General features: G+C 36.8%; 1 protein-coding gene across 1 annotated transcript in view; it reads left to right on the top strand.

Annotated features, from left to right (window-relative positions):
- Parp1 (Poly-(ADP-ribose) polymerase) overlaps window positions 1-14,929 on the top strand; it is a 411,082-nt gene extending 396,153 nt beyond the window's left edge. The window contains exons 24-25 of the mRNA XM_090376325.1: window positions 2,714-2,831; window positions 14,857-14,929. Of these exons, the coding sequence (XP_090232451.1) occupies window positions 2,714-2,831; window positions 14,857-14,929 (191 nt within the window). The remainder of the gene's footprint in view (window positions 1-2,713; window positions 2,832-14,856) is intronic.
- The last annotated feature ends 10,366 nt before the right edge of the window (window positions 14,930-25,295 follow it).

The raw sequence follows: 25,295 nt of genomic DNA, 5'->3' as shown, positions 1-25,295 counted from the left end.
ATGCATCTTTAACCAGTGATTCCATTATTTTACCTGGAACAGAAGTTAAACTGACTGGTCTGTAATTACTCATGTCACCCTTCAATCCCCTTTGTGAATTGTGGATACATTTGCACATCTCCAGTCCATGGGGACTTCCCCTGAGTCCAAGGATGCTCTCATAATTATGGCTAAAGGTTTGCTTAGTTGCTTTTCTGCCTCCTTTAATATAACTGGATAGATCCTATCTACTCCAGGTGCCTTTCTTATGTTTAACTTCAATAATTTCTCCTCCACTTTGCTCTCAGTGATTATAAAATCATTAAGCACCCTATTACAATTTGATAATGCTCTCTTTACCTTCCTTAGATATGACACAACAGGAAGTGAAAGCTTGACATTTAACCACCTGAAAAGAAAATATTCAACTGACATGATAGGCCAAAGACAAGATTTGAAATGAAATATCAAATTAATTAGGAATAGAGAAATAGCTGTAGAATATAGATTGAAAATTATTACCAAATGCTGTTTAGGTATTGGATGAGGACAAGGACACATTTTATAAACTGGGAGACAAGGATAGTGAAGTATATAGTTTGTGCAGTGGACCAAGAAGAAAAGTTTAGAATTCAGGGGTGTAAACCTAAAAATTTAATATTAGTAACAGGAGGAATTACTTCATATTCCATTCTAACTTAAGTCCCAATCAGACAGATATGAATACATAGAAAAAATGCTCTTTAGTGTAATCAACACTTTCATTTATGTTATTGCTTTTTTGCCTTTTCGTAGGTTATGCATGTGCAGTGGAAGTGATTATGTAATATTCTGATTGCTTCTTGACTCCAACATGTGTGACTAGTTACTGATTTTGCTTTGCACATTTCATGTAGTTGTTAACCCTTTTTTAATTCTTGATTTTAATATTTTCATTACAGTAAACCCCCGCTTTTCGGGTATTCGCGGCCGCTGATTTAATATAAAATGAAACCTAAAAAAAAAAAAAAAAAATGTGAATTTTAAAGTGCCGTGAACATTTCCCACCATAAAAAAACATGGGCGTGGCTAGAATTATCTTTCCCGGTCAAATCAGCACTCAGTCGGTGGGGGGAGAGGGGTGACAAAAGCGCAAGCGTGGATGTTTCTCGCTAATCCTTTTTCAGTATGTGTTATGCACTTGTCATGCAAGGTTTCGTCGTTTGCTTTTAATTTATATGCTTATAAATTGAATAAATTTATAATTTGATATGCTTACAAAAGTGATAAATCTATCGTTTTGCAGTGTAAAACAGACTTTTTTGAGTGTGTTAATGGAAGAAAGGGACTTTATTGTGGACAAGTTCTTTCTAACCCGTACAAAAATATGGCTACGAATAACAAGGGAAATGTGAAAAGATCAAAGAAGGTGACATTAGCGAATAAAATTGAGTTATTAGATAAAATTTCTAATGGTGAAAGTGTCTCCTCAGTGGCAAAACATAAAATCAATGAGTCAATGGTACAATCAATCAAGAAATTGGAAGAAAAAATCCGCCGTAGTGTCCATGAAAACGCACTAATTGCTTCAAAAATTTGCTCTGTAACTCGTGATGTTAAATTAGAAAAAATGGAAAAGGCTTTAATCTGTGGATAGAAGACCAAACTCAAAATAAAATTCCATTAAAGTTCACTCATCATTCGTGAAAAGGCAAAACTCCTTTATCAACACTTTGAGAAAACTGGTGATAGCACTGGCGGGATAAGTTTTTTAGCTAGCAAAGGCGCTAGTTTAAAAGATTTGTTTGAAATTTATAATAAATATTACATTTAATATTAAATTGTTTCTTATTTTCATTTCGATGCCATATGCTTGCATTTCACTATGTACATAGTCATGTTATGAAGGTACATATAATACATACATAGACAAAATTTTAGACTAGTTTTTCTTATATATTTCATACTTTGGAACGGAACCCCTTTATTATTATGGGAGCTATAACTCAGTATTCACGTTTTCGGTATTCGCGGAATTTCTCAGGAACGTAACTCCCGCGAATAGTGGGGATTTACTGTATTTGTTTTTGATGGTTTATATTTTCAGGAACATTGTGACAATTTAATTTTTATTGATGACTTTCTTGAAGAAATATTGATCAGTAAATTTAAATAATTTTATTTTTGCTTGATATTCTTGTTTTCTTTGTGCTCACTTCCTCCTTTTTATGTACACATTTCTGCTCTGCATCAATAAATAACACTGAACAGCGGCAATCTTATTCTAACAGTTATTGTTATCACTTTAACTGGGTCCTGAAGTGATCACAATATGCAACATTCATATTTATTTTGCATGTGTTTTTATTTCTTGTTCTAAGGACCCAAAATCCAGAAAGCATCTAATCAAGCTTTCTAGATGATATGGTACTGTCTGGCTACATGTTTTCATGCAACTGTCTACTCTAGTCAAGTTATATATATTTAGGAAGGCCCAAACATTCTTTGTGTGCTGCATCTGAAAAGCACAATGATCTGAGAAATTGTTTGTATTTACAGAAACATTGTGTATTTACAACCAGCACTAATGAGTCGGCATTGAAATACACTTTTAACACAAGTGCAGTACTCAACTGGTGATGGTTGTAAACCATATCTAAAACTTTTACGATATTATAAGTATAGTACAGTAATATGCATTAATCATTGAATATTAGTTCTCTGTTTAACCTTTTTATATGATATATATATATAGGTCTAGGAAAAACTGCTCCTGATTCTACCATGAATGTAGTCACTTCAGATGGTGTTGAAGTTCCCTTTGGAATACCAATTAAAAGCGGCGTAAAAAATTCCTCTCTGCTGTACAATGAGTATCCTTAAGCAGTTGGATTCATAAATATAAACCTTTTAATGTTTTAAATAGTAATTTAAGGTAATCAGTACTTAAAACATACAACATAAATTTAAGATTAAATATATGTTGTGTATTAACCACAATATGTTAAATTTAGTATTACTGCCATTTAAACAGCCATTAGTAATTATCCTTTCTAGTTATGGCTTCTTTTTTTTCCCTTACTAATTAAAGTAATGTCGAGGCATCTTAAAAAGTAGTTCACAAAAAACGGGGGGGGGAAGGCCTATTGCTTGATGCATACATTGCACTTTTTTGAGAATTTAGAATTTTAGAATTTAATTATCATATAGTAAGCATTAAATATCACAAAGCTTTTTTTTTTATATATATATATACAAAGGGTACTAGGAAAGTTTTGCAATATGACGCAACAATGAATCACAGGAAGCTGCTTGTTGCTGCATGTTGAGACATGTTCATACGTGCATAGTAGCTGCCGCGCCAAGTCGATGGGCTCAGTTATTCATTAGTAGTGAGAGTGTAAAGTGCTTGCGATGGCATCGTGGTCACGAAATGAGATAAGGACAGTTTTGCAGTATAATTTCGTGCGTGGTTTAACCATAGACCAGTGCTTAGAAGAACTGACTCTTGCACTAGATGATGATTGTCCACATCGTACAACGATATTCAGGTGGTATAGAGAATTCCAAAGGGGAAATTTCACTCTGGAGGATTCTGAGAGGCCGGGAAGGCCACGAACGTCAGTTACGGAGGAAAACGTTACTGCTGTGAGGAAAATGCTTGACGAAAACAGGCGAGTGACCTACCAACAGATAGAGGATACTTTGGGCCTAAATGCACCAGCAATTCGTTCGATTCTGCAAGATCATTTGCACGTGAAGAAACTTTGTTCTCTCTGGGTGCCGCATCAACTGACTGAAGAGCAGATGACACGACGTGTGACTTGGTGCCGGGAGATGTTAAAAAAGTTTGATAAGGGACAATCTCGGTATGTGAACAACATCATGACAGGTGACGAGACTTGGCTGTACTATTACGATCTGCCAACCAAGGCTCAAAACAAAGTTTGGGTCTTTGATGATGACGACACACCCGTAATTGTCAGAAAATCCCGATCTGTAAAGAAGAAAATGATAGCTGTATTTTTCAAATCAAGTGGAATTGTGGAACGTGTTGTTTTGGACACGCAGAAGACAGTCACAGCTAAGTGGTATACTGAACAATGCCTGCCTAAAGTCATTGGATCTATGAAGAACCTGCGGCCAAAGTCAAGAATGGACACCTGGTACCTCCATCACAATAATGCTCCAGGTCACGGCGCCAAAGCCTGCACCGAATATTTGACCACGACAGGACTGAAACTTCTCGAGCACCCTCCCTACAGTCCAGACCTTGCTCCCTGCGACTTTGCACTGTTCCCGCATGTGAAAATGAAGCTAAAAGGGAGGCGGTTTTCCAGTGATGAGGACCATCTACGGGCTTGGGACAACGAGTGTGCTTTACTCCCTAGTGAAACTTGGCAGAACTGGTTTAAAGATTGGTTTCGGAGGATGGAGAGGTGTATTGAATGTAGAGGAAATTACTTTGAAAAAATTAAATAAACAAAGCTGTATTGCAAAACTTTCCTAGTACCCTTTGTATATATTATCTAGAGGAGACTTGATGAATGGTGCCCTTGCCCATAGCATTTTTTGAACACTAAGATTATTTCATATGCATTATTTTGGTAGTAAAGGTTTTAATAATGTTTTTGTGACATTTATATATATATATATATTAATAAGTGCATACCAATATTATGATATATAAAAGCCTGTAATATTTGTGTATATATGTTGGTATATGCTATTAGTTATTTGAGAGGTTTCTGTATTTGCATAAATCTACTAGCTTATCTTGAAACTGGCTGCTAAGAGAGAGCTTGTAAGTATATATGTATTTTTATAATTTGTGTACAGGTGTATTGTGATTACAGGCAATAATTGTCTGGCTGTTAGCTAACAGGAGGTGAAAATAGGATAGAAATAAACACTCCTGCCTAGTACAGGTCGACCACCACTAATCCAGCCACCGGTAATCTGGTTCCACCGCTAATGCGGACATAATTTCCATAAACGTAATTTCAAATTTCCCTGGTCGGCACACCGACCTGCCACTACTGTTTTGGTGGTGTTGGTTGCAGCATCAGCTGTCGGCACGAACTCATAAACACTGGCAAGCTATTCCTTCTTGTTTTTGTGCATTTATTATTATAACCTACTCAAATTAACCCCAGCCATGGTTCTAATGCATAAAGGAAGTAATTCTCGTGGTGTAAAGCATAAATGCAGTACATTGTCCATAACAGATAAAGTTGAACTTCTGAAAAAACTCGACAGCGGTGTGTCTGTGAGAAGTTTAACTGCTTAGTTGTAAATTCCAGCAAATTTTCTCAGTTTCTTTTCTTTTAGCCATTCCTTCTTAGATTTTTTTTTTTTTTTTTTTTTTTCAGCACTTGTACAAACTTGCGGAAAAACACAACGCAATATGATGGATAATACTGTGCGCTAACAAACTTTTTTTCACAAACAATACTGACGAACATTGCGACGTTTGAGAGTTTATTTTATCACGATTAGTTTTATTGCAGCACGTGCAATAAACTAATCACAAACGACCTTCATATGTATGCCATAATTGCGTCAGGTATCTGGCCGACACAGCTTCTCAAGAAATAGTAACCTGCTGGGCCACATGGTATACGACACAAAAAAAAAAACAAACTTTTTTTTGATATTTAAGACGAAAAAACAACACTGACATTACAATATTTATTTTAGAATTACTAATCAAATTATTTGCTAAATATTTTTTGGCTCCTGGGGAATTTTTTTCTTAAACTAGCTTAACAGTCAAGTTAGAGGTAGAATGAGGTGGTTAGCTGTTGGGTAAACTGTATGTGCTATTATAACCACCAATGATCCGGCACTCTGCAGGTCCCAAAGCTGCCGGATTAGTGAGGGTCGACCTGTATACACTAATAGCCCAGAGTGTGGAAAAATTTTAGTTGTAGGAAAGGAAACAATATGTGATTGAAGAATATAAAGCTGCTGCTTGGGTTTCCGGAAACACGAATTCCCGTCCATGTTAGTAATGGCCCTGTTCAGTGCTGTTACTATCACAGATTTTTTTTTTTTTTTCCCTCACACTATGGGTGTCAAGGGAAGGCTTAAATTATCTTCAGCTTGTTCTGCTGTGTTTGTGGCTATTATATAGATCCAAAGCAAGTAAAGCATAATATCATTAATAGCACCAAGTCATGTAGTGCATATAAAGCCTATTTGGAATTCATATGCATGATCAAAACAAGTTGTCAGTGCCTCATTTCTTTTGTGGCAGTTGAGAACATTGTAGGGATAGTTTCATGGTCGTTTTAAGTGTATGCCTTTTGCTATATGTGTGGCTATTAAAAACAAGGCTACATGTGCAGCCACTAGATACAAAGGCAGAGCAGTTGACCTTGAACTTTCCCCCTAGTTGTCTACCAAGTCACGTTCCAACACACTTGTTCGCTTTGCGGTGGGACAGGTTTTCATTATCTTACGTTTTTGAAATTTGCTGGAAAAATTACATACAAAAGAATTGAACAACGAATCAACCTCAAATTTTTACCAAAACTAAAGAAAACACTGAAAGTTATGAACTGTTACGTCAAGTTTATGGGGAAGATACTATGTCAAGAGCTCACATGCTTGAATGGCATAAGAGATTTTTAGAAGGAAGACAGAATGCAGAAGACAATGAACGACCAATGTATGATATCCATGAAAATTGATGAAAATGTGGACTAGACATAATTAGACGTGATAAGCATTAGGAATCATTAAAGCATTAAAATTCAATATAGACAAAGAAAGACAAATTTTAACCGAAAATATAGGAGAAAAGTGTGCCAATATTGTGTCAATAATTTTAAATGAAGATCAAAGGATTAGGAGACTCCAACTTTGTGAAAATGTTTTGGAAAAAACTGAAGAAGATTCATACTTTTTGAGTACTGTAATTACTTACGATGAAAGTTAGCTGTTCTAGTACAGTGGGAATGAATAAATTTTCTAACATTTAAACAATTTATTAATACATACATACGGTGGAACTTCTCTATTACGAACTTCTATATTATGAATTTTTTTGCAAAATATTGCACCTTGAAACAAAATTACATGTAAAATAACCCCATGTAGCGAAGTGTTGGTCTCTCTATAACAAATTTTTAAAAAAAATTAGTAAAAACATTTTTGAAAATTTTCAGGCATTTACTGGTAAAACAGCCGTTGAAATATACGGCCTTCCCTCCGAAATTGCACATTAGCTTCTGGAATTAATTATCCTTTTAGTGAACACTTGTGGCCATTGACGCCCATAGGAGGGTCTTTGTTTCATTTTTGTTACAGTTATAAAATCAAATGGGTTTTCTTAAAACTGGTCATAAACTTTACAATAAATAGGGTACATTTGTAAATTGGTGTTAGCTAAGGGGAAAACGAAATTCGCTGCAGTAAACCTTTAGTGTGCTGCAGCGGCAATACATAGAATGCTACCATAGTCGGTTTTTAGTAACGCCAATTGAGTGACATTCGCTTCTCACCTCAACTGTACCATGTGACCTTCCTGTCGATTATTATATGGTCCATTCTCATCTAACTGGAATCCCAGTAGATTGTTTTCATGAATTTTTTTTAATTTTTTTTTTTTATTTTGTTCTTTTAGAACAATTTGTCATCAATCACATAGGCTATATGCTCTTGTATTTTATTTTTTCTAACAAGTAATGTACAGCATACATTAACCATAAATTTTCTTTCGTGTATATACAATGAAAGTAGAATAAAAGAAATTCACAAAGTCGTATATTTCTTCAAAGTGATTGATAGGGAAGGTCACATGATACTGTTGAGTAGGCGGTACTAACAATTCGCTAAGTTTGCAGTGTATGTATCAGCAAGAACAAAGAGAAGTAAAATACAACTCTGTGGGCAAGAGCTGCAGTCAAGTAATTTTTACAGTTGCGGAAACAATGTCGAAGAGAAAGTGTTTAAGTATTATTGATAAGGCAAAGATTCTTCATGATATTGACCAGGGTTTTAAGAAAAAAAGATATTGAGGAGAAATATAACATATTTATGTTTATCTACGATTTTAAAAAATCAAGAATCAATTTTAAATGCAATTGAAGGGAGGAGCAGGCAAGAAGCGAATTAAGTTGTGTATATATACGAAGATGTTGATAAAGCTGTTCTATAATGGGTGCAAATGATACGTGAAAAAAATATACCAATATCGGGTCCAATAATTAAGCAACAAGCTCTGAAATTTGCACATACAGAATTTAATGCGAGCACTGGGTGGCTAGATAAATTTAAGAATCACCACAGAATTGTGGAGCAAGTGTTAATGTAAGCGAAGAAGATTGCAACAGTTAGAGGAACAATACCTTAAAGAAGATTTTGGAAGAATATGAACCTAAGCATGTTTTTAATGCTGACGAAATGGGTTTATTTTTCTTTAAATGTTTACCAAATAGAACACTTGCTTTAAGGATGATAAATGTTTTGGCAGAAGGCAAAGAAAGAATCACTGTGCTAGTTGGAGCAAATATGACAGGAAAGGAAAAATTAAAGACTTTTAGTCATCGGAATATCAAAAAACCCAAGATGTTTTAGAGGCACAAAATCTTTGGAAGTTGACTACACCTTTAATAAAAAAAGCATGGATCACAAGTGATATGTTTGAAGAATGGATATTAAAACTAGACAAGCATATAACAAAAGAAAAAAGGGAAATTGTGTTGGTAACTGACAACTGTCCAGCACATCCTGCCAAAAAAAGTGTTTTTACCACCAAACGTAATGTCAAAACTCTAGCCAATGTACCAAGGCATTATTAAAAATTTTAAATTTCATTATCGAAAGAGAATAATAATGAAAATTGTCAATGCGTTATCAGAAAATAGAAAACTTAGAGGTTACAATTAACCTTAGAGATTGCATCTCTGAACTGGCAAAAGTTTGGACAAACGATGTCACTGAATACACTATTCAAAATTGTTTTTCGAAAGCAGGATTTACTTTGAATACAGAGGTCAAGCAACAACTGGACGAACAAGATGAACTGCCCCTTTCACAACTGAAAAACTTTTGGACATTATTAGAATCGCCGGAAACATTGAAAATGAAATAACACTGGATAGTTATGTTTATGTAGATCAAGATCTGACTACAACAGAACATCCAAATGAAGATGAAATACTGCTGAACAGTGTTAGATGCGACCATGATCACAAAGAAATTAACGATGGCACTGAAAAGCCGTAGAAAAGACAACTTGCAAATAAATGATTCACGCTTTTAAAATGGTTCGTATGGGTCTAGTTTTGTGAAAATGTTCCTGATAATGTTTTTAATGCTCTGAACAAATGTGAGGTTTTCTTTGAGAATCAGGCATTTTTTTAATTGTACTGTGCAAATGAAAATTAGATTTTTTTTTTTTTAAATTTGTAATACTTACCGGTAAAAATTGTGTAAACGTAATTTAAATAAGTGTTTTTGAAATAAAATACATTAAAAATAAATGTAGATTCGTTTTCTAATTAGATAACAATTTCTAATAAAAACGAAATTTCTCTATAACGAATTTTTTCACTGGATTTATCAAATTTGTTATAGGGAAGTTCGATTGTATATATAAATAAATTATTACATACATGATGGCACACAATATGGCGTCTATGAGAGTTTGAAGAGTCGGGTAGATGCCCTCAAAGGAATTAAAATGTGGGGGGCCCACAAGCTCTCAGCTGCCCAACTCAATGTCTAAGCTATTGTGCACCAGGCAACACAACAGCATTCTTCAGGGCAGAATGCACTGGTCCGACAGGAGCTAGTTATTATCAGTGGCTCAATTGCCAGGGAAACGGGAAATATATAGTGCAAAAAGGATGGGTGGGATAGGACCAGGATACGGGTGCCAGGGGCTGAAGTTGATGTTGTAGAGCAGGTATCTTTTAAGAGCACAAAAGGTGATATTGTACACATTCGCACTAATGACATTAAAGTGTAGGAGATTTGCGGGTTTATTTAACAAGTACAGGTCAACATTGAAAAATAGTCGCAAGTTAGGGTTAAATTTGAAAGTGTCTTCAATCTTTCCCAGACACGATAGGAGGGAGTATATGATGCACTGGAGAGACTGTGCAAGGCTCATGGGGGTAGAGTTTTTTCCAGCATGTTCTGTGCTTGTTAACAGGAGAGATTGCTTCTACAGGGTTGGGATACACTTAAATGGAAAGGGTGCACGAATATTTGCTGATGCTATCAAGGCATCAGTGGGTCGGAAAACTGCTAGCTTGGGGAGGGATTCACAGACTAAAAGAATAACAGTAGCCATGCAGGCAGAGGTGAAAGTGATTCTTGCACTGCTTCTATTAGGATGAGCAGTGCAATAATAATAAAAAATGATTTATTATTTTTAATGAAAAAATAATGAATTATTCTTATTTCTACCTGTATATATAATAAATGTTGTAAACATGAAATAATAATGTAACACTATTCATCTTTTTTCTTTTTTTTTTCCCCCCCCAAGGCTCTTGTGGCGTACACTGCATGAATCAGACAATAATAGCACCGACTTACTAATAAATAACTTACTGTCATTTGTGACTCAATGATAATAATACATTATAATATTCACTGCTCAAAGCATTTATATTTTATAATATTAAACTCATAATAAAACTCATAACATGTTATTATGAGTTTAATGTCGCTATAAAATTTCAGTGTAAATACACCATAATGAACTTATAATGTAAAATGTCTGGGTAGTGAAGCATTGCTTATTCGAGGTAGTGCAATACATGGTAACTCATTGTGAAGATAGTCACAATATGAGATGCAATTAAATCGATGCCTCTATACTACTTATGTAGTTTTCATTATGAGTTCACTATGGTGTATGTACACCAATGTTTTATACTGTATATTAAACTCATAACATATTATGCCTTGAGCACTTATATTTTATTTAAGTATTATCTTGCAGACCTTTTGGCATCTCTCATATTGTGGAAATAACTAAACAATAGGTCAGCATGATTGCAACACCGGGGTACCTGCCCACCCACTGAGAATAAGTAACGATAGTCTTTTGTATTAGTGAAGTGTTGCTTATTCAATGTAGTGCAATACATGGTAACTCGTTGTGACGGTAGTCACAATATGAGATACAATTAAATCAATGTCTTTACACTTATGTAGTTTTTCATTATAGTGTATTTACACCGATATGTTATAGTGTATTTTAAACACATAATATTATGCCGTGAGCATTAATATTTTATAATATTCAGTAATAATGAACCCTAATACGATATGTGATGAAAGTGTTCCATTACATGGCAAACTGGACATGGTCAGCCAAAATGGAGTAAAACATTAATGAAATCACGGTCTCTGAGAAGTTTCACAGTTTATATGAAGTAAACAATAAATCAGTCCCAACAGCAGCACATACAAGATTAAAGATTCCAATAAAAAGGTACAAAAAAAACAGCTAATAATAAATATTTTCCACGGATTAGTCAGACCATGCTATACTACCACTGGTTTTAAAGTTGTGCTCTTGAAATATAGGAATATTGGGTATTAGTGTTAGAAAATGTGCATTGCAAGGGAAAAAAAATAACCATCTCATATATCCCCCCCTCTAATAATTTGACTATTCTTCCCTTTAATATAATCAAACTGCCCACTTCCACAACACCAAAAAAAGTTTGTTCTAAGAATCAACTACTCTCTGACTGAAAGAAAATTTTTGTATTGTCTTTCCTGCAGCGATCCTTTTTCAGTTTACCTCCTCTTGTGTGTTGTCTGAGAACACAAATTCTTGGTAACTGCACTTCGCATTTTTTACTCTCTGAGTGATTTTGTTTTAGTTGATATTTGTCATGGTTAAGCACTTAAGCATATTCATGCTTAAGTGCTTAACTTTAATTGCAAATGTGGTATATAGTAAGTTGTGCTAATTTCCTTTTGTTATTCTGTCTCATTTATTAAACAAAGTCAAATCGTGGGCTTACACTTTACAAGCTCAAGACTACCTAACAAAATTGGAGCAGTTATCTGAAAATGATTTAGACATTCAGAGTAATGCTCTGCCTCCTATATAGCTAATTCTATCTGGAAATGAGTCCAGGGAGCCTAAAAACAATGATATCTACCAACTTTCAAGTAATGGTGGTAGAAGTAGTAGTAGTAGAGCATCTGAAAATTGAAGTTCAACTGAAATTGCCAGGGGTGGAAATAGTACAGGTCCATTTCTTATTTAAAAGAGTAAGTTCATTCCCTTTTTTTTTTTTTTAAATTGATGATACAATGCACAAAACTTAGTCATCAAAGCTCTTTCACATCTACACAATAATAATTGGTGTTTTATTAGAAGAATTGGATGTATTAGCTTAGTATTAGTATTATAAAATGATGCAACAAAGCAGGCTTATAACAGCATTAGCTCAAAAAAAAAAAAAAAAAAAAAAACTTACCCCATAATCTGTCCACCCCTTCCTTATAGTTATTTGAACTCCTCAGTTCAAACAATTGAGTACTTGCTGGCCGAAGGCTTATTTTAGCACTTATATTCTGCAACCATCACCATTCTTCCTCAATTTAAATTTGTCTCCTTGTGTGTGTGTGTGTGTGTGTGTGTGTGTGTGTGTGTGTGTGTGTGTGTGTGTGTGTGTGTGTGTGTGTGTGTGTGTGTGTGTGTGTGTGTTGTCTGAGCAAGAGAAAGGATTTAGAAAAGAAAAGAATTAAAAAGATTTATTATCAGCAGTCAAAGCCTTAAAATGCTTCAATCCTGTGTCCTCACAGGTGCCTTGTTTCCAGACAGTGCAATCTGTAAAACTGAAGTCTTTCTTACCCTTGTTCCCCTCCATAATCACTTTACTTTTCTCTGAATCCATTCTAACAGCTCTACTTCCTTCCTAAAATGAGGCTTCTAGACCTGTACACTAGGTGCAGCCTAATCATCTCATTATTCCTGCACAAAACCCCTATTAGCTGTCCGAGCACACTGTCTGTACTGCTTAGAGAACTTCATGCCTGAATGCTACAATTATACCTGGTCTTTTCATTCTCCCCTAGCCTGGGTGTAGTGGTTGGGATTACTGCTACCTATGCGCAATACTTAGCATTTGGCATGTGTCAACTTAAATTGACATTTCCCAGCCCATCTGCCTAATTTTTCTTGATCTTGTTATAGCATTCCCCCTTGATCAAGACTACTCTGACCTCAGCTCCAATAATAACATTAATCCAAGAAGAGCAGTGTCCATTGAAAAATCACAATATTTTCCCACTCACCTATTCCTTTATGCAGAGTTATGCTCTGATTTGTCTTTCATGTAGTACAGTATAACAATCATTCCTGCATTCTTGTCTATATGGTCCTACATTACATTTTTTAGCCACTAACCCTATTATTTTCCCTGGAACAGAATGACCTAGGAATGTAATTACTCTTGTCACCCTCCACAAATTTGGGGATTCATTTGCACCATATCCATTCCATAGGCACCTCCCCTAAAAGATGTTCTCAGAATTATGGCTAAAGATTAAAGAATTATGCTGCTTCCCTCATAACTGGATAGCTCCCATCAGCACTAGGTTACTTGTTTACTTTTAGATTCAACAGTTTCTCTTCCACTTTCTTCTCAGTTATCACAAAATCATTTAGTTCCCTGTTAGTCTTTTATAAACATCTACCTCCTCCTCACCCCCTAAAAAAAAACATTAATGTGTTTGCATTGGTGTAAAATCTCTTTTCAATTTGTGAGCAACCTGAGCAGGATCATCCACAGTTATACCATTCACATCTAGTAGGCGAGTGTGATTCATCTCCTTCATACTAGTATTGGCATAAGTAAAGACGTTTTTGCTACTTTTCTTTGCATTCTTTGGCAGAGACTTCTAATTATCTGCCTTAACTTGCCAAACCTACTTTGCAACTTGACTGTAGAATAGTTTTACCTGCTGTGGGTGTCTCTTATCTCCTGACAGTTTTTAAACATTCCATGTATTTTTCTTCTCTGCCATGGGTCTCACTAGTTCATCTGACTTCCATTTGAGTCTAAACTTTAAACAGTATCTCTTAGTTTCTAGAAACTGCCTGAAACCACTGTAGTCACTATTACAAAAGCAAAAGTCCTCTTTGCTCTTCACAGTAGTTACATCTTTAATTTCCAAATCAATACACTACCACCTAGTGGTTCTTCCAACTGCAGATTTTTAATTTTAATGTTGGTATTCATTAATCAAGAGAAATTTTTAGTCATTTTAAATAATATCGTGCAGAATTTTTGTAAATCTTGTTTAATTCAAGAGTGTTGCCTCTGTAACATGCTAGTTAGAAAACAATCATCCAGTAAACCGGTGCCTCCGTAGCCAGGTGGGCAGGAGCAGCAGTGCGTAGCACACGCTTCTTGATTAGACTGGGGTTCGAACCCATGACCACTAACTACGGAGGATGCAGAAAGTTCAGGGAATAGCCACTGCATATCCCCGGAACAGTATGGCCTTAGTTGCTAATGCTCCTAAATAACAAAGTAACATCCAGTAAATCCACAAGTTCTAGTCAATACCCAAAAAGTTAAAATCTCCCATTGTAAGACGTGATTTAGTAGCCCATCCTATTTACCAATATACTCATAATGCACTCTTACTCTCACTTTTGTTTTCCCAATGCTTATGTTACACTGAGCCAACTCAGCATTGTATCACCATCCAGGTTGACCACGTTCTAAGGTTTACTCTCAGTTACAATGTCTCTCTCTCTCTCTTTTTCTTTCTCCCCACTCCCAATTTGTTCAAGAACTGAGGAAACAGGTCTACAGTATAAAAAAACTTGATAATAACATAACATTGGATCTTCACTGAGCTTTTTATTGTTATCATTTTCAGCGTTCCTTAACTCTTTATCAGATATATTGTATATGATACAGCTCAGATTAATATTAAGTACTTGCTGAAGGTAAATTTCAAGTTTAATTACTAAACTGGAACAGATGAATGTAAACACTTGTTTTTATTTGTTTATTTATTTTATTTTATTTTTTTTTTTAAGTAAGAAAGGCTAAATATCACTTGTTTCATTAAAATATGTATTTTTGTATGATAGTTTGTTGTTATCTTTCTTTTAAATAAAAATTTTGAAAATGCTAATATGTCGTTTGTATCCATTCAGTTTTAAAATGCTACAGTATATATATTCTTACCAATAGAACATAAAACTAACTAATTATTGTACAAAATAACATATGCACTTAGGCAATGCATTGATTAACATATCTGTTCTACCCAAATTCAATACAGTAACACCTCATTGGTTTTAACTTTTAAATGGGTTTGAAGTATCCATGCAAGTTTAGAACATGTCGGTATTCATTAATCAAGAGAAATTTTTAGTCATTATGTGAAAAAGATTACTAACATTGTGTTTTTGCTACCATTAATACAGTTCAATGTGTACAAGCTATGCATTAAAATAAGCTCTGTGGTGTTTGTTACTTATAATTGTTGTTGTTGTTGTTGTTTGGTTTTTAGGAGCATTAGCAACTAAGGCCATATTGCTCCGGGATATGCGGTGGTCATTCCCTGACCTTTCCGCATCCTCCATATTTGGTGGTGACGGGCTCGAACCCCGGTCTAATCAAGAAGCGTGTGCTATGCACTGCTGCTCCTTCCCACCTGGCTACGGAGGCGCCACTTATAATTGTATACACTTTCTAAAAAGAGAGAGAAAATCCATATTTTTGGATATTATTTCCTTGAGAGAGAGAGAGAGAGAGCAACATTTTTTTCTTTTGCATTATCACTTTCATAACTAAATGCAAATTGCTCTTGCTTAGTGAACCAGTGGCAGTTGCAGTGACTTTAGAAGAGCTGAAAATGCAATTTGATTTGAATATAGATATATACATTGGTGTTCAAAGAAAGTGCATTAGGCACCTAAAATTGTAATTGTCTTCCAAATAATGTAAGTATATGGCAATATTTCTTACAGATTGCATCAGATAAGATTGACACACATTGTTGATGATGTAATATTGAATCAGCTGTTACTTTCAGCTATATAACCACGCTTTGCAAAAGTTGCAGTCATTCCTTGCTTGTGTCAGGATGGCGAGTCATGTGCAGTTGATGCCACAAAGAAAGTGTCTTGTAATCAGCAGACAGTGAGTAGATTTCTTTCCAAACTCAAGAATACTGGTTCTGCTGGTAGAAAAAAAGGAACCGGATGCAAATGAGTCTCTACACCAAAACAGGACCACATTTTGAAGTGCTTATTATGCCTTAAAAACTGTAAAGCTTCTTCGTCAGGGAAGAACATACAGGAATGGTAGCAAGTGCAGTAACAGTAAGAAGACACCTCTTCAAAAATGGACTTGTAGCCCATCGTCCTAAGAAGTCCCCTCTTCACACAAAAAATGAAAAAGGCCCGATTAATTAGGCATAAAGAGCATGTCAAATGGACCCTCGAGCAGTGGAAGTCAGTTATTTTCTCGGATGAGAAGAAATTCAACCTGCATGGCTCTGGTGGGGGGGGGGGGGCAAACTATTCGCCGTAGATGTGGTGTCTGCAGTGAAATTCCCTACCAGCCAAATGATTTGGGGTGTGATACAGAGTTTGTTGTTATTTGGTTTTTAGGAGCATTAGCAACTAAGGCCATATTGCTCCGGGATATGCAATGGTCATTCCCTGACCTTTCCGCATCCTCCGTATTTGGTGGTGACGAGCTCGAACCCGGGTCTAATCAAGAAGTGTGTGCTACACACTGGTGCTCCTTCCCACCTGGCTACGGAGGCTCTGTAATACGGAGTAGGTCACCTGCAGTTTATAAAAGATTCCGTAAATGCCAATGGATATCTGGCTATATTGGAAGGCAAATTGCTGCCAACCATTAGAGACCATTCAACCTGCCAAGTAACTGCATCTTTCAGGACGAATCTGCTCCTTGTCATCAGGCAAAAAGTGTAAGTAGGCACTTCTGTAGTTACTTTAGCTTCATTATGCATTAGAGGTTCGACGTAATGTGTTTATGTTTGTTACAGGTGAAAAACTGGTTGGAAGAACGGTCCATTACAACTCTTAGCTGGCCAGGAAACAGCCCAGACCTGAATCCTATAGAGAACTGTTGACATTGTGTGGGATCTGCAGTTGCCAGAAAGAAACCAAAGACCCTTCGTGAACTTCAGCAAGCCATAATTCATGTTTGGAACCATGAACTATCAGTTGATTATCTTCAGAAATTGATCTAACATTTCGGCCATAATTGTCGTGTTTACCAAAACTGTTATATAAAGGTTGCAAATGCTCATTTTGGAATATTTTGAGAGCACCTGTCAAATATTACTTAGCTTTGCCTTAACTATTAATAAATATATTTTGTTTATATTTCTATTTTCGATTTGTCATTAATGTAACATACCATCGCGAAAAAGGGTTCGAAATGTGAACTTCCTTGGTGATGCACTTTCTTTGAACATCAATGTATTTGAAATATATAAGCTATTTACATATATAAGAACAGATCGAAAGTTTCTTTTCATGGTATTAATTTGATTCATGCAGTTGGTATTACCTACATAGTATCACAGATTCAATCCATAATATGCTGTCTAATGTAAAAACATTACTAACCAACATTTGTTTAATTAGCCTCTTATGTGATGTGAATATGTAGGTGATGGTTTTATTAGGCTGGGAGGAACTGTTATGAATGTGGAGTCTATAAATTATGCATGCATATTCTGTGGTTACTTTGAAGGAGGGAAAAACACTAGTCTCAACAGGAAGCACCGTTCAACTTAGGTCAATGGTGGAAATGGAGGAGAAAGTTGATATGTCTCTGTGAGAAATAAGCTTACATAGTACAGTGGATTCCAGTTATTTGGGCCACCGGTTAATTGGGGCAGCTGTTTATTTGAGGCACATCTTAAAAAACAACCCAATCGAGAAAGTAGCCAGGGTTTACTTCGCTTAAGTAAATCGGGGCAAGAGACTGCAGCACTCGAGATTACCCTACAATTGTCTCCCATCATACCACATGGTTTGGTCAGATTTCTGGAGGTCACAACCATAAAACAATAAAAATAATTAGCAGTCACCCGTTTATTGGGCTTTTCTGTTAGTGCAATCTATCATAAACGGATAGTAAACTCGATCTTATTGAATTTGCGATAATACTGACAGCTGGAATTCTGTGGGTTATTATGGTGAAATGTGTTTACCCTTTTGTTGGAATCTTCAATCATATAAAAAAAAAATTAATTTTCAGAATTTTCTGTTCATTCCTATTTTTAAAGCTTCGTAACTTGTTACTCCATTCTCACTTGCACATATCGTGTTACTTTCAATTTGTGTGTGCCATGTTCTTTGTTATTGATTGCTTATCTTTTCACTGTTTTAAATTTTAACCCCACCCACAAATTGTCAACTAGTTAGTATGTACACGTTACAGTACGTATTAATAATTCTGGTTATCACGTATATTCTTCTGATTTTCATGTATCATTTAATTTTTTAATTGGTAAGGTAATAAAGGGTAAATTTATGTTTAATTATACTTTACTTTTATAACCTGTGGATAATATTCCTCCTATTTTCGCTAATTAGAATCGCTGTTTAATAGAATTAAAATTCAATTCACAAACGTGATCACAATGACCGGCACTTACTACACATCGTACAGTGGATGGTACTTTACTATGGTGAGCCCATCGTAATGTGATTTGATTGCACAGTGAACCAGTAAAGTGGGGATCCATTGTATTTTTAACTATTTACGTGAAACTGTGGATAATTGGGACAGCCACTTAATCGGGCCAAAATGCACTGGTCCCGATGTGTTCCAAATAACCGGAATTGATTATATCAACAAAAAAAATATATATACAGGGTGTCTCAAAAATATTGGTACAAACGTTTAGGGGAGGTAGGTAACATCCAAAGGAATGTGAATCACATAGGAAATAACCGGAAACGTCACTGTAAGTTGGTACACGGCGCTGTTCATCAGTTTGCGAGAGGGAAAATTTCTGGTTTACTCATTCAAGCAGTAGTCGCCACACGAAGAGCATGCATCGATATACAAACTGTGAGCTGGCAGACCTAGTGGATGGATTAGCAGAGGGCAATGGACGAACTGCTCAACAAATTTATGGAGAACGCTTCCCAGACACAGTACCGGACCACCGTTTGTTTGCACATGTGCATCAAAATTTGTGCGATTATGGGTCATTTAGAGGTAACAGGAGTAGTGTGGGCAGACCACGTTGGACACGAACTCCCACCATGGAAGAAAGTGTGTTGAATGCCGTCCAGAATAATCCTACTACCAGCACATGTGCCGTTGCCTCTACCTTAGGAGTGTCTCGTTGCAGTGTTCAGCATGTCTGGCACGACAATTCCTTACACCCCTTTCATCTCCAAAGGGTTCAGTTACTGCTCCCCCAAGATCATTCTGCACGTGTGGCTTTTGCGCAGTGGTTTCTCCAAGAAAGTGTTCAAGATTTGAATTTTCCAGCCTATGTTTTGTTCATGGATGAGGTTATTTCACTCTGGAAGGCTTATTCAATCAGCACAATGCTCATGTGTGGGCTCACGACAACCCACACAGTTCATATTGTGAAGCAACATCGCTTCACAATAAATGTGTGGGCAGGTATGGTCGGTGACTGCTTAGTCGGCCCATACCTGTTACCATCCCGCATGAACTCCGCTGAATATCGGATCTTTCTTGAACAAGTTCTACCAGGGGTACTTGACGATGTTCCAGCAAATGTTAGATGCAACATTTGGTTTCAACATGACGGGGTGCCTGCCCATTATGGAAGATGTGTTCGTGACCATTTGTACAGGTGTCGATGGATTGGCCATGGTGGACCCGTTGCTTGGCCTCCACGCTCACCTGATTTATCGAGCCTTGATTTCTTTCTGGGGGGAAGGGGGGCTCAAATCTATCGTGTATGAATCGCCTGTGGAGACGGAAATGGATCTTGTGGCAAGACTCGTCTGTGCTGCTGCTACTGTCAAAGAAACTCCAGGTGTGTTTGACTGTGTCCACCAATCTATGCTCCGTCTGTGTCACGCATGCATCGCATCTCATGGTGGAACCTTTGAGCATCTGTTGTAACATCAGAAATTCAACCTGCATGGCTCTGGTCGGGGGGGGGGGGGGGCAAACTATTCGCCGTAGATGTGGTGAAGAATACCATCCAGACTGTATGGTGTCTACAGTGAAATTCCCTACCAGCCAAATGATTTGGGTGTAATACGGAGTTTGTTGTTATTTGGTTTTTAGGAGCATTAGCAACTAAAGCCATATTGCTCTGGGGATATGCTGTGGTTATTCCCTGACCTTTCCACATCTTCCATATTTGGTGGTCATGGGCTCGAACCCCGGTCTAATCGAGAAGTGTGTGCTACGCATTGCTGTTCCTGCCCATGGAGGCGCCTTCTTAGTCTGGCAAGCATTACTTCTTATCTGCGACTTTTTCTGATACTTGAGGATTGTATTTCTTGAGTCCCATGTTTGTAGAATACCATCCAGACTGTATGGTGTCTACAGTGAAATTCCCTACCAGCCAAATGATTTGGGTGTAATACGGAGTTTGTTGTTATTTGGTTTTTAGGAGCATTAGCAACTAAAGCCATATTGCTCTGGGGATATGCTGTGGTTATTCCCTGACCTTTCCACATCTTCCATATTTGGTGGTCATGGGCTCGAACCCCGGTCTAATCGAGAAGTGTGTGCTACGCACTGCTGTTCCTGCCCATGGAGGCGCCTTCTTAGTCTGGCAAGCATTACTTCTTATCTGCGACTTTTTCTGATACTTGAGGATTGTATTTCTTGAGTCCCATGTTTGTGGATTTGGTTTTATTTCCTACAGTTTATTGTTCATTTGATTTCTCCATATCTGGGCCCATTCCTCTTCACATGCTCTAATAATAATTGGTCTAAAATCAGAGTATGGAACTATCTTTGTATTGTTCAGCAGTTCAGAAGCTGACTTTGCTGCATTATCTGCTTTTTATTCCAGAGTATCCTGGGATCCAGCAGAGAGTTATTTTATAGTGGTTTTTTTTTGACAGAGGTTGATTAGAAAGTCAATTTCAAGTAGGACAGGATGACGAGAATGACGTTTACCCTGTACAGCTGATATAGCACTGAGCGAGTCAGAATATATTGGGACAGAAAGTGAATCACGACTGTTGACATATTTCACTTAATGCAAGTTGGATGGCATTTAATTCTGCAGAAAGTATGCTGTACTTACTTAAGTGGAAGAGATTTTGAAACCACATATGAAGGGAATACAGCTGTTGCACTTACACAAGAGTGCGACTTAGAGCCATCCATATAGATTGCGAGTTTCCCAATGTGTTCCAAAGTATGGATAGCATCTTGATCTTTAATAATCCAATTAAGTCTCCTGTGAACCATCTTTTCTAGTGTAGCTGTTGGATGTTAAAAGAGGATATAGTGTTTTTTGATCATTGAGTGAAGTATAGATCAATGTCCACATCATGTCTCTCCCATGGAGGTAAATGCATATTTGAACTTTCCTCGGTTTTGTTGAGATCAATTTCCTATTTCTGTATTATTTCTTGGAGGCATATCCCAGCAGGCCTGGGTTCATTAGCCTTGGATTCGTAGAGTCTTTATCAAAGAGGTTGGTTATTATACCCAACAAGGATGGAAAGCTTATTTTGGCAAAGTAGGCTTTGTCTTCTAATATATAGAGAGGGTTCGTGTGCTTCCACATACAATCTCTGAACTGGTGAGGCACCTAGTGCAGATCGAAGAGTACTGTGTTGGATGGTGTTCAGGGATCGTAAGATACTGTTTTTAGCTGAATCATATACTATAGCTCCATTATCTAATCGTAGCCAGATTAGAGCATGATATAAATTCGGTAATGACTGCCTGTCAGCACCCCAAGATGTTGAGGATACTGTATGAAGGATGTTTAACTTCTGGAGGCATGTAGTTCTTAGATAGGTTACATGTTTATGAAAATTTAATTTGGTATCAAAAATCAAACCCAATGGTCTTATGGAGTCTGTCAATGGTATTTCTCTGCCTTTCAGTTCTGGTTCTGGATGAAGTGATTAATACAGGTTCTGGATGAAGTGATCGCAATTTACAGAAGTCTATTATTGCCGTTTTCCCCTCAGTTATTTTATTTATTGCTAATTGTAGTTGTCTTTCAATGGTAGCCATGCTTGATGATTGACAGGAGTTAGCAAGCTCATCTGCATACATGTTTCCACCGTAACTGGGATGTCTCGAGTAATGCCACTGGTAAGTAATGCAAAAAGTGTGGCACTTAAGATCGATCCTTGAGATACTCCTTGTTCTTCTTCTTGAGTGTGAATTGTGGACAGCTCGTTCTGGAATCGTAATTGAAAGGTCCTGAGATGGAGAAAATTCTGTATGAAGCGAGGCAGGTTACCTCTCAATCCAAGTTTGTTTAAGTCTTTCAGGATTCCATATCTCCAGGTTGTATTGAAAGTTATCATTACCATGTGTGTTTTTTTTTTTTTTTTTTTTTTTTTAATCATTTCAAGTGTGAGCTTAAAATTGTAGATCTGTTATGGCGGAAGCCAAATTGGTGTCGTGTTATAGCATCTTGATCTTTAATAATCCAATTAAGTCTCCTGTGAACCATCTTTTCTAGTACTTTTCCTAAACAGCTGGTCAAAGATATAGGATGATAATTGTTGGGAAAAGAAGCATCTTTCCCAGGTTTTGCTATGGCTGCCACTATTGAATGATGCCATGTATCAGGGTAAACATTCTCTTCAAATATTCTGTTGTAAAATTTTAATATGACAAATTTTGAGTTGGAGTTGAGATGGCAAAGCATTGTATTGTAAGTGCCATCATGTCCAGCAGAACTATTTCGAGAATTCTGGAGAGCTTCGTTAAATTCAGTACCAGTGAATGGATGCTTATAGGAAAAAGATTGGTTCGTATTGAAGTTAATTTTATATTTTTCCATAGACGTTTTTGTGTGTCTAAATGAGTTTTCATAAGACTCAGAGGATGAAGTAGCAGCGGATGTTTCAGCTAATGCCTCTGAAATATCAGTCGGAAAAGAAATATACATTCCTTTCCAAGACAGGACTGGGGCAAAAGTTTGTTGATACTTTCCACTGAAGATTCAGATCTTTCTCCAGATTATTTTGGGGTCAGTGTTTCCGCAGATGGTAGAAATGAATCAAATCCACACATCCTGTTTTGCTTTCCTATGAATTCGGCATGCCTCAGCTTTGAGTCATTTATAGTTTATAAGGTGACGACGAAAGGTATTCCAAGCTTTGTTTTGTTTTCTTTTGGCAAATAAGCAATCCCTTGTCCACCATCCATTATATCTTCATTTGGTAATATTTGATCTCGGTATTGCGCTGGCAGCAGCTCCAAATAGTTCTTCTACTATATGCCTAGTGGCATTATTAATAGATGCAAATGACTATCAAAATGGATTGTATTCGAAAATTTTTCCCAGTTTGCTCGGTGAAAATTCTACAGAATTTGTTGGTTGGAAGCATAGTTTGTATCCGTCTGTATTTTGCAAATTATAGGAAAGTGATCACTGTTGTGAAGGTCAGTTAATACCATCCAATCAGGGCTAGAATAAATGGACGAGGAACATATGGACAGGTCCAGAGCAGAGCTTGACCTGTAGATAGGTGGATATAAGTATGTACACTGGTATTCAGTAATGTTAAGTGATGGATCTCAAGTACGGTTTTGATCATCTCTACGATCTATGTTTGGGGAACCGCACAAAGGATGATGTGCATTTAGATCGCCTAGAAAGCATACAGGGTGGGGCAGTTGATTTAGTAAATTGTCAAGTTCTGCAGTGGAACATGAAAGGTTTGGTGGAATATAAATGGAGACAAGAGTGAGAGAAATGCCAACAACAATACGAACGGCTACTGCTTCTAGATTGGATAGTACATTACTATGAACTAATGTACTGGATAGTACATTACTATGAACTAATGTACTGGATAGTACATTACTATGAACTAAAATTGCTACTCCTCTTGCCGGAGATTCAGAATATCTGTCACATCTGTATAGTGTATACTGTGAGAAGTGTGGAGTATAATTTGATGATAAATATCCTGGAGACAAATGCTTGCAGGATCGTGCTGGTGCATTAAGTATTTTAATTCATCGAGATTGCTTCTTAGACCTCTACAATTTCATTTAATTATTTTCTGCATTATTACTTAGGTTTAGGTTAGGAAGATTGATCTGATCGTTTTGTTTTCCCTCGATCCTGTTTATATTTTTCCCGCTTTGAAAAAAACTGGACGAGTAATATCCATCTCGTCATCAGCATGTAGCAGGAGAACTGCATCTTCATTATCTGACTTCTCATCAATTTCCATAGTTCGATCAGTTGGTTTATTCTGTGTAAGGTGTGCCTCTTTCTCTGGCTTGGATGGTTTTGTATTACTATAATTTGATGTACTATTGGTCTTTGCTGTCAGTGTCTCCCCATCCGTCAGGATGGATCTGGTCCATTGAGCAAGAGATAATTTATGGAGAATTGTAAGTCTGTGTTGAAAACTCTAGTGTTTTTGACTGCATTGGAATATGATTTGGAAGGCATCACGTTTAATATCTGGATTATTACTTTTTCCATGATTCGCAAGTTCTAGAATATGCAGGGTGAGCACCCTGGCAGTTGGGACATTTTTGCTGTGCATTCAGTTTGGGAGTGGTCTGGTGAGCCACACACATGGGACCTGGACACTATTTGAGAATGACTATATCTCTGACGCTTAAAGCATCTAAGTGGATTTGGAATATATGGTCGGATTTTACAGGAAAGGTAGCCAGCTCTAACCGATGCTGGGAGATGCGGAGTATTGAAGGTAAGGATAATGTTTCTCGTGGGTGTAAGGACACCATCCTGTTTGGTCATTATTCTTTTGGCTCTGATGACTCATTGTGCCTTAAGTTCTTCAGTAATTTCTTCCACATTACAGAGGTCCCATTGTGAAATGATCCCTTTTGAGGTGTTTAATGTGGGATTACAGAAATGGGAAAGCCTCCAAAGGTCGTTTGCTTCAGGAGCTGCCTAGAATGAGTAGGATTAGATGTTTCTGTGAGGAGATCTCCTGAGCAAAGGTGTTTGACTATTTTTGGAGTGCCTGCTACAGCCTCTTTGCTTTTCTGCACCAAAAATAAAATGAAGATAAGTTGCTAAGAGGTTTCGTAGACAAGGAATGTAAAATTGGGAAACCAGGCAGATCAAGTGAAGATGATTCTTCACCTGATTAAAAAGAATCAAAAAAGAAGATAATCTACAGTCAATGATATTAAGGGATCCAT

This window comes from Mastigoproctus giganteus, chromosome 6, assembly GCF_048544385.1.
Source record: "Mastigoproctus giganteus isolate SK-2022 chromosome 6, ASM4854438v1, whole genome shotgun sequence".
NCBI lineage: Eukaryota > Metazoa > Arthropoda > Arachnida > Uropygi > Thelyphonidae > Mastigoproctus > Mastigoproctus giganteus.
Note: the sequence above shows the minus strand (reverse complement) of the source record. Positions and strands in the feature narration are given on the sequence as shown.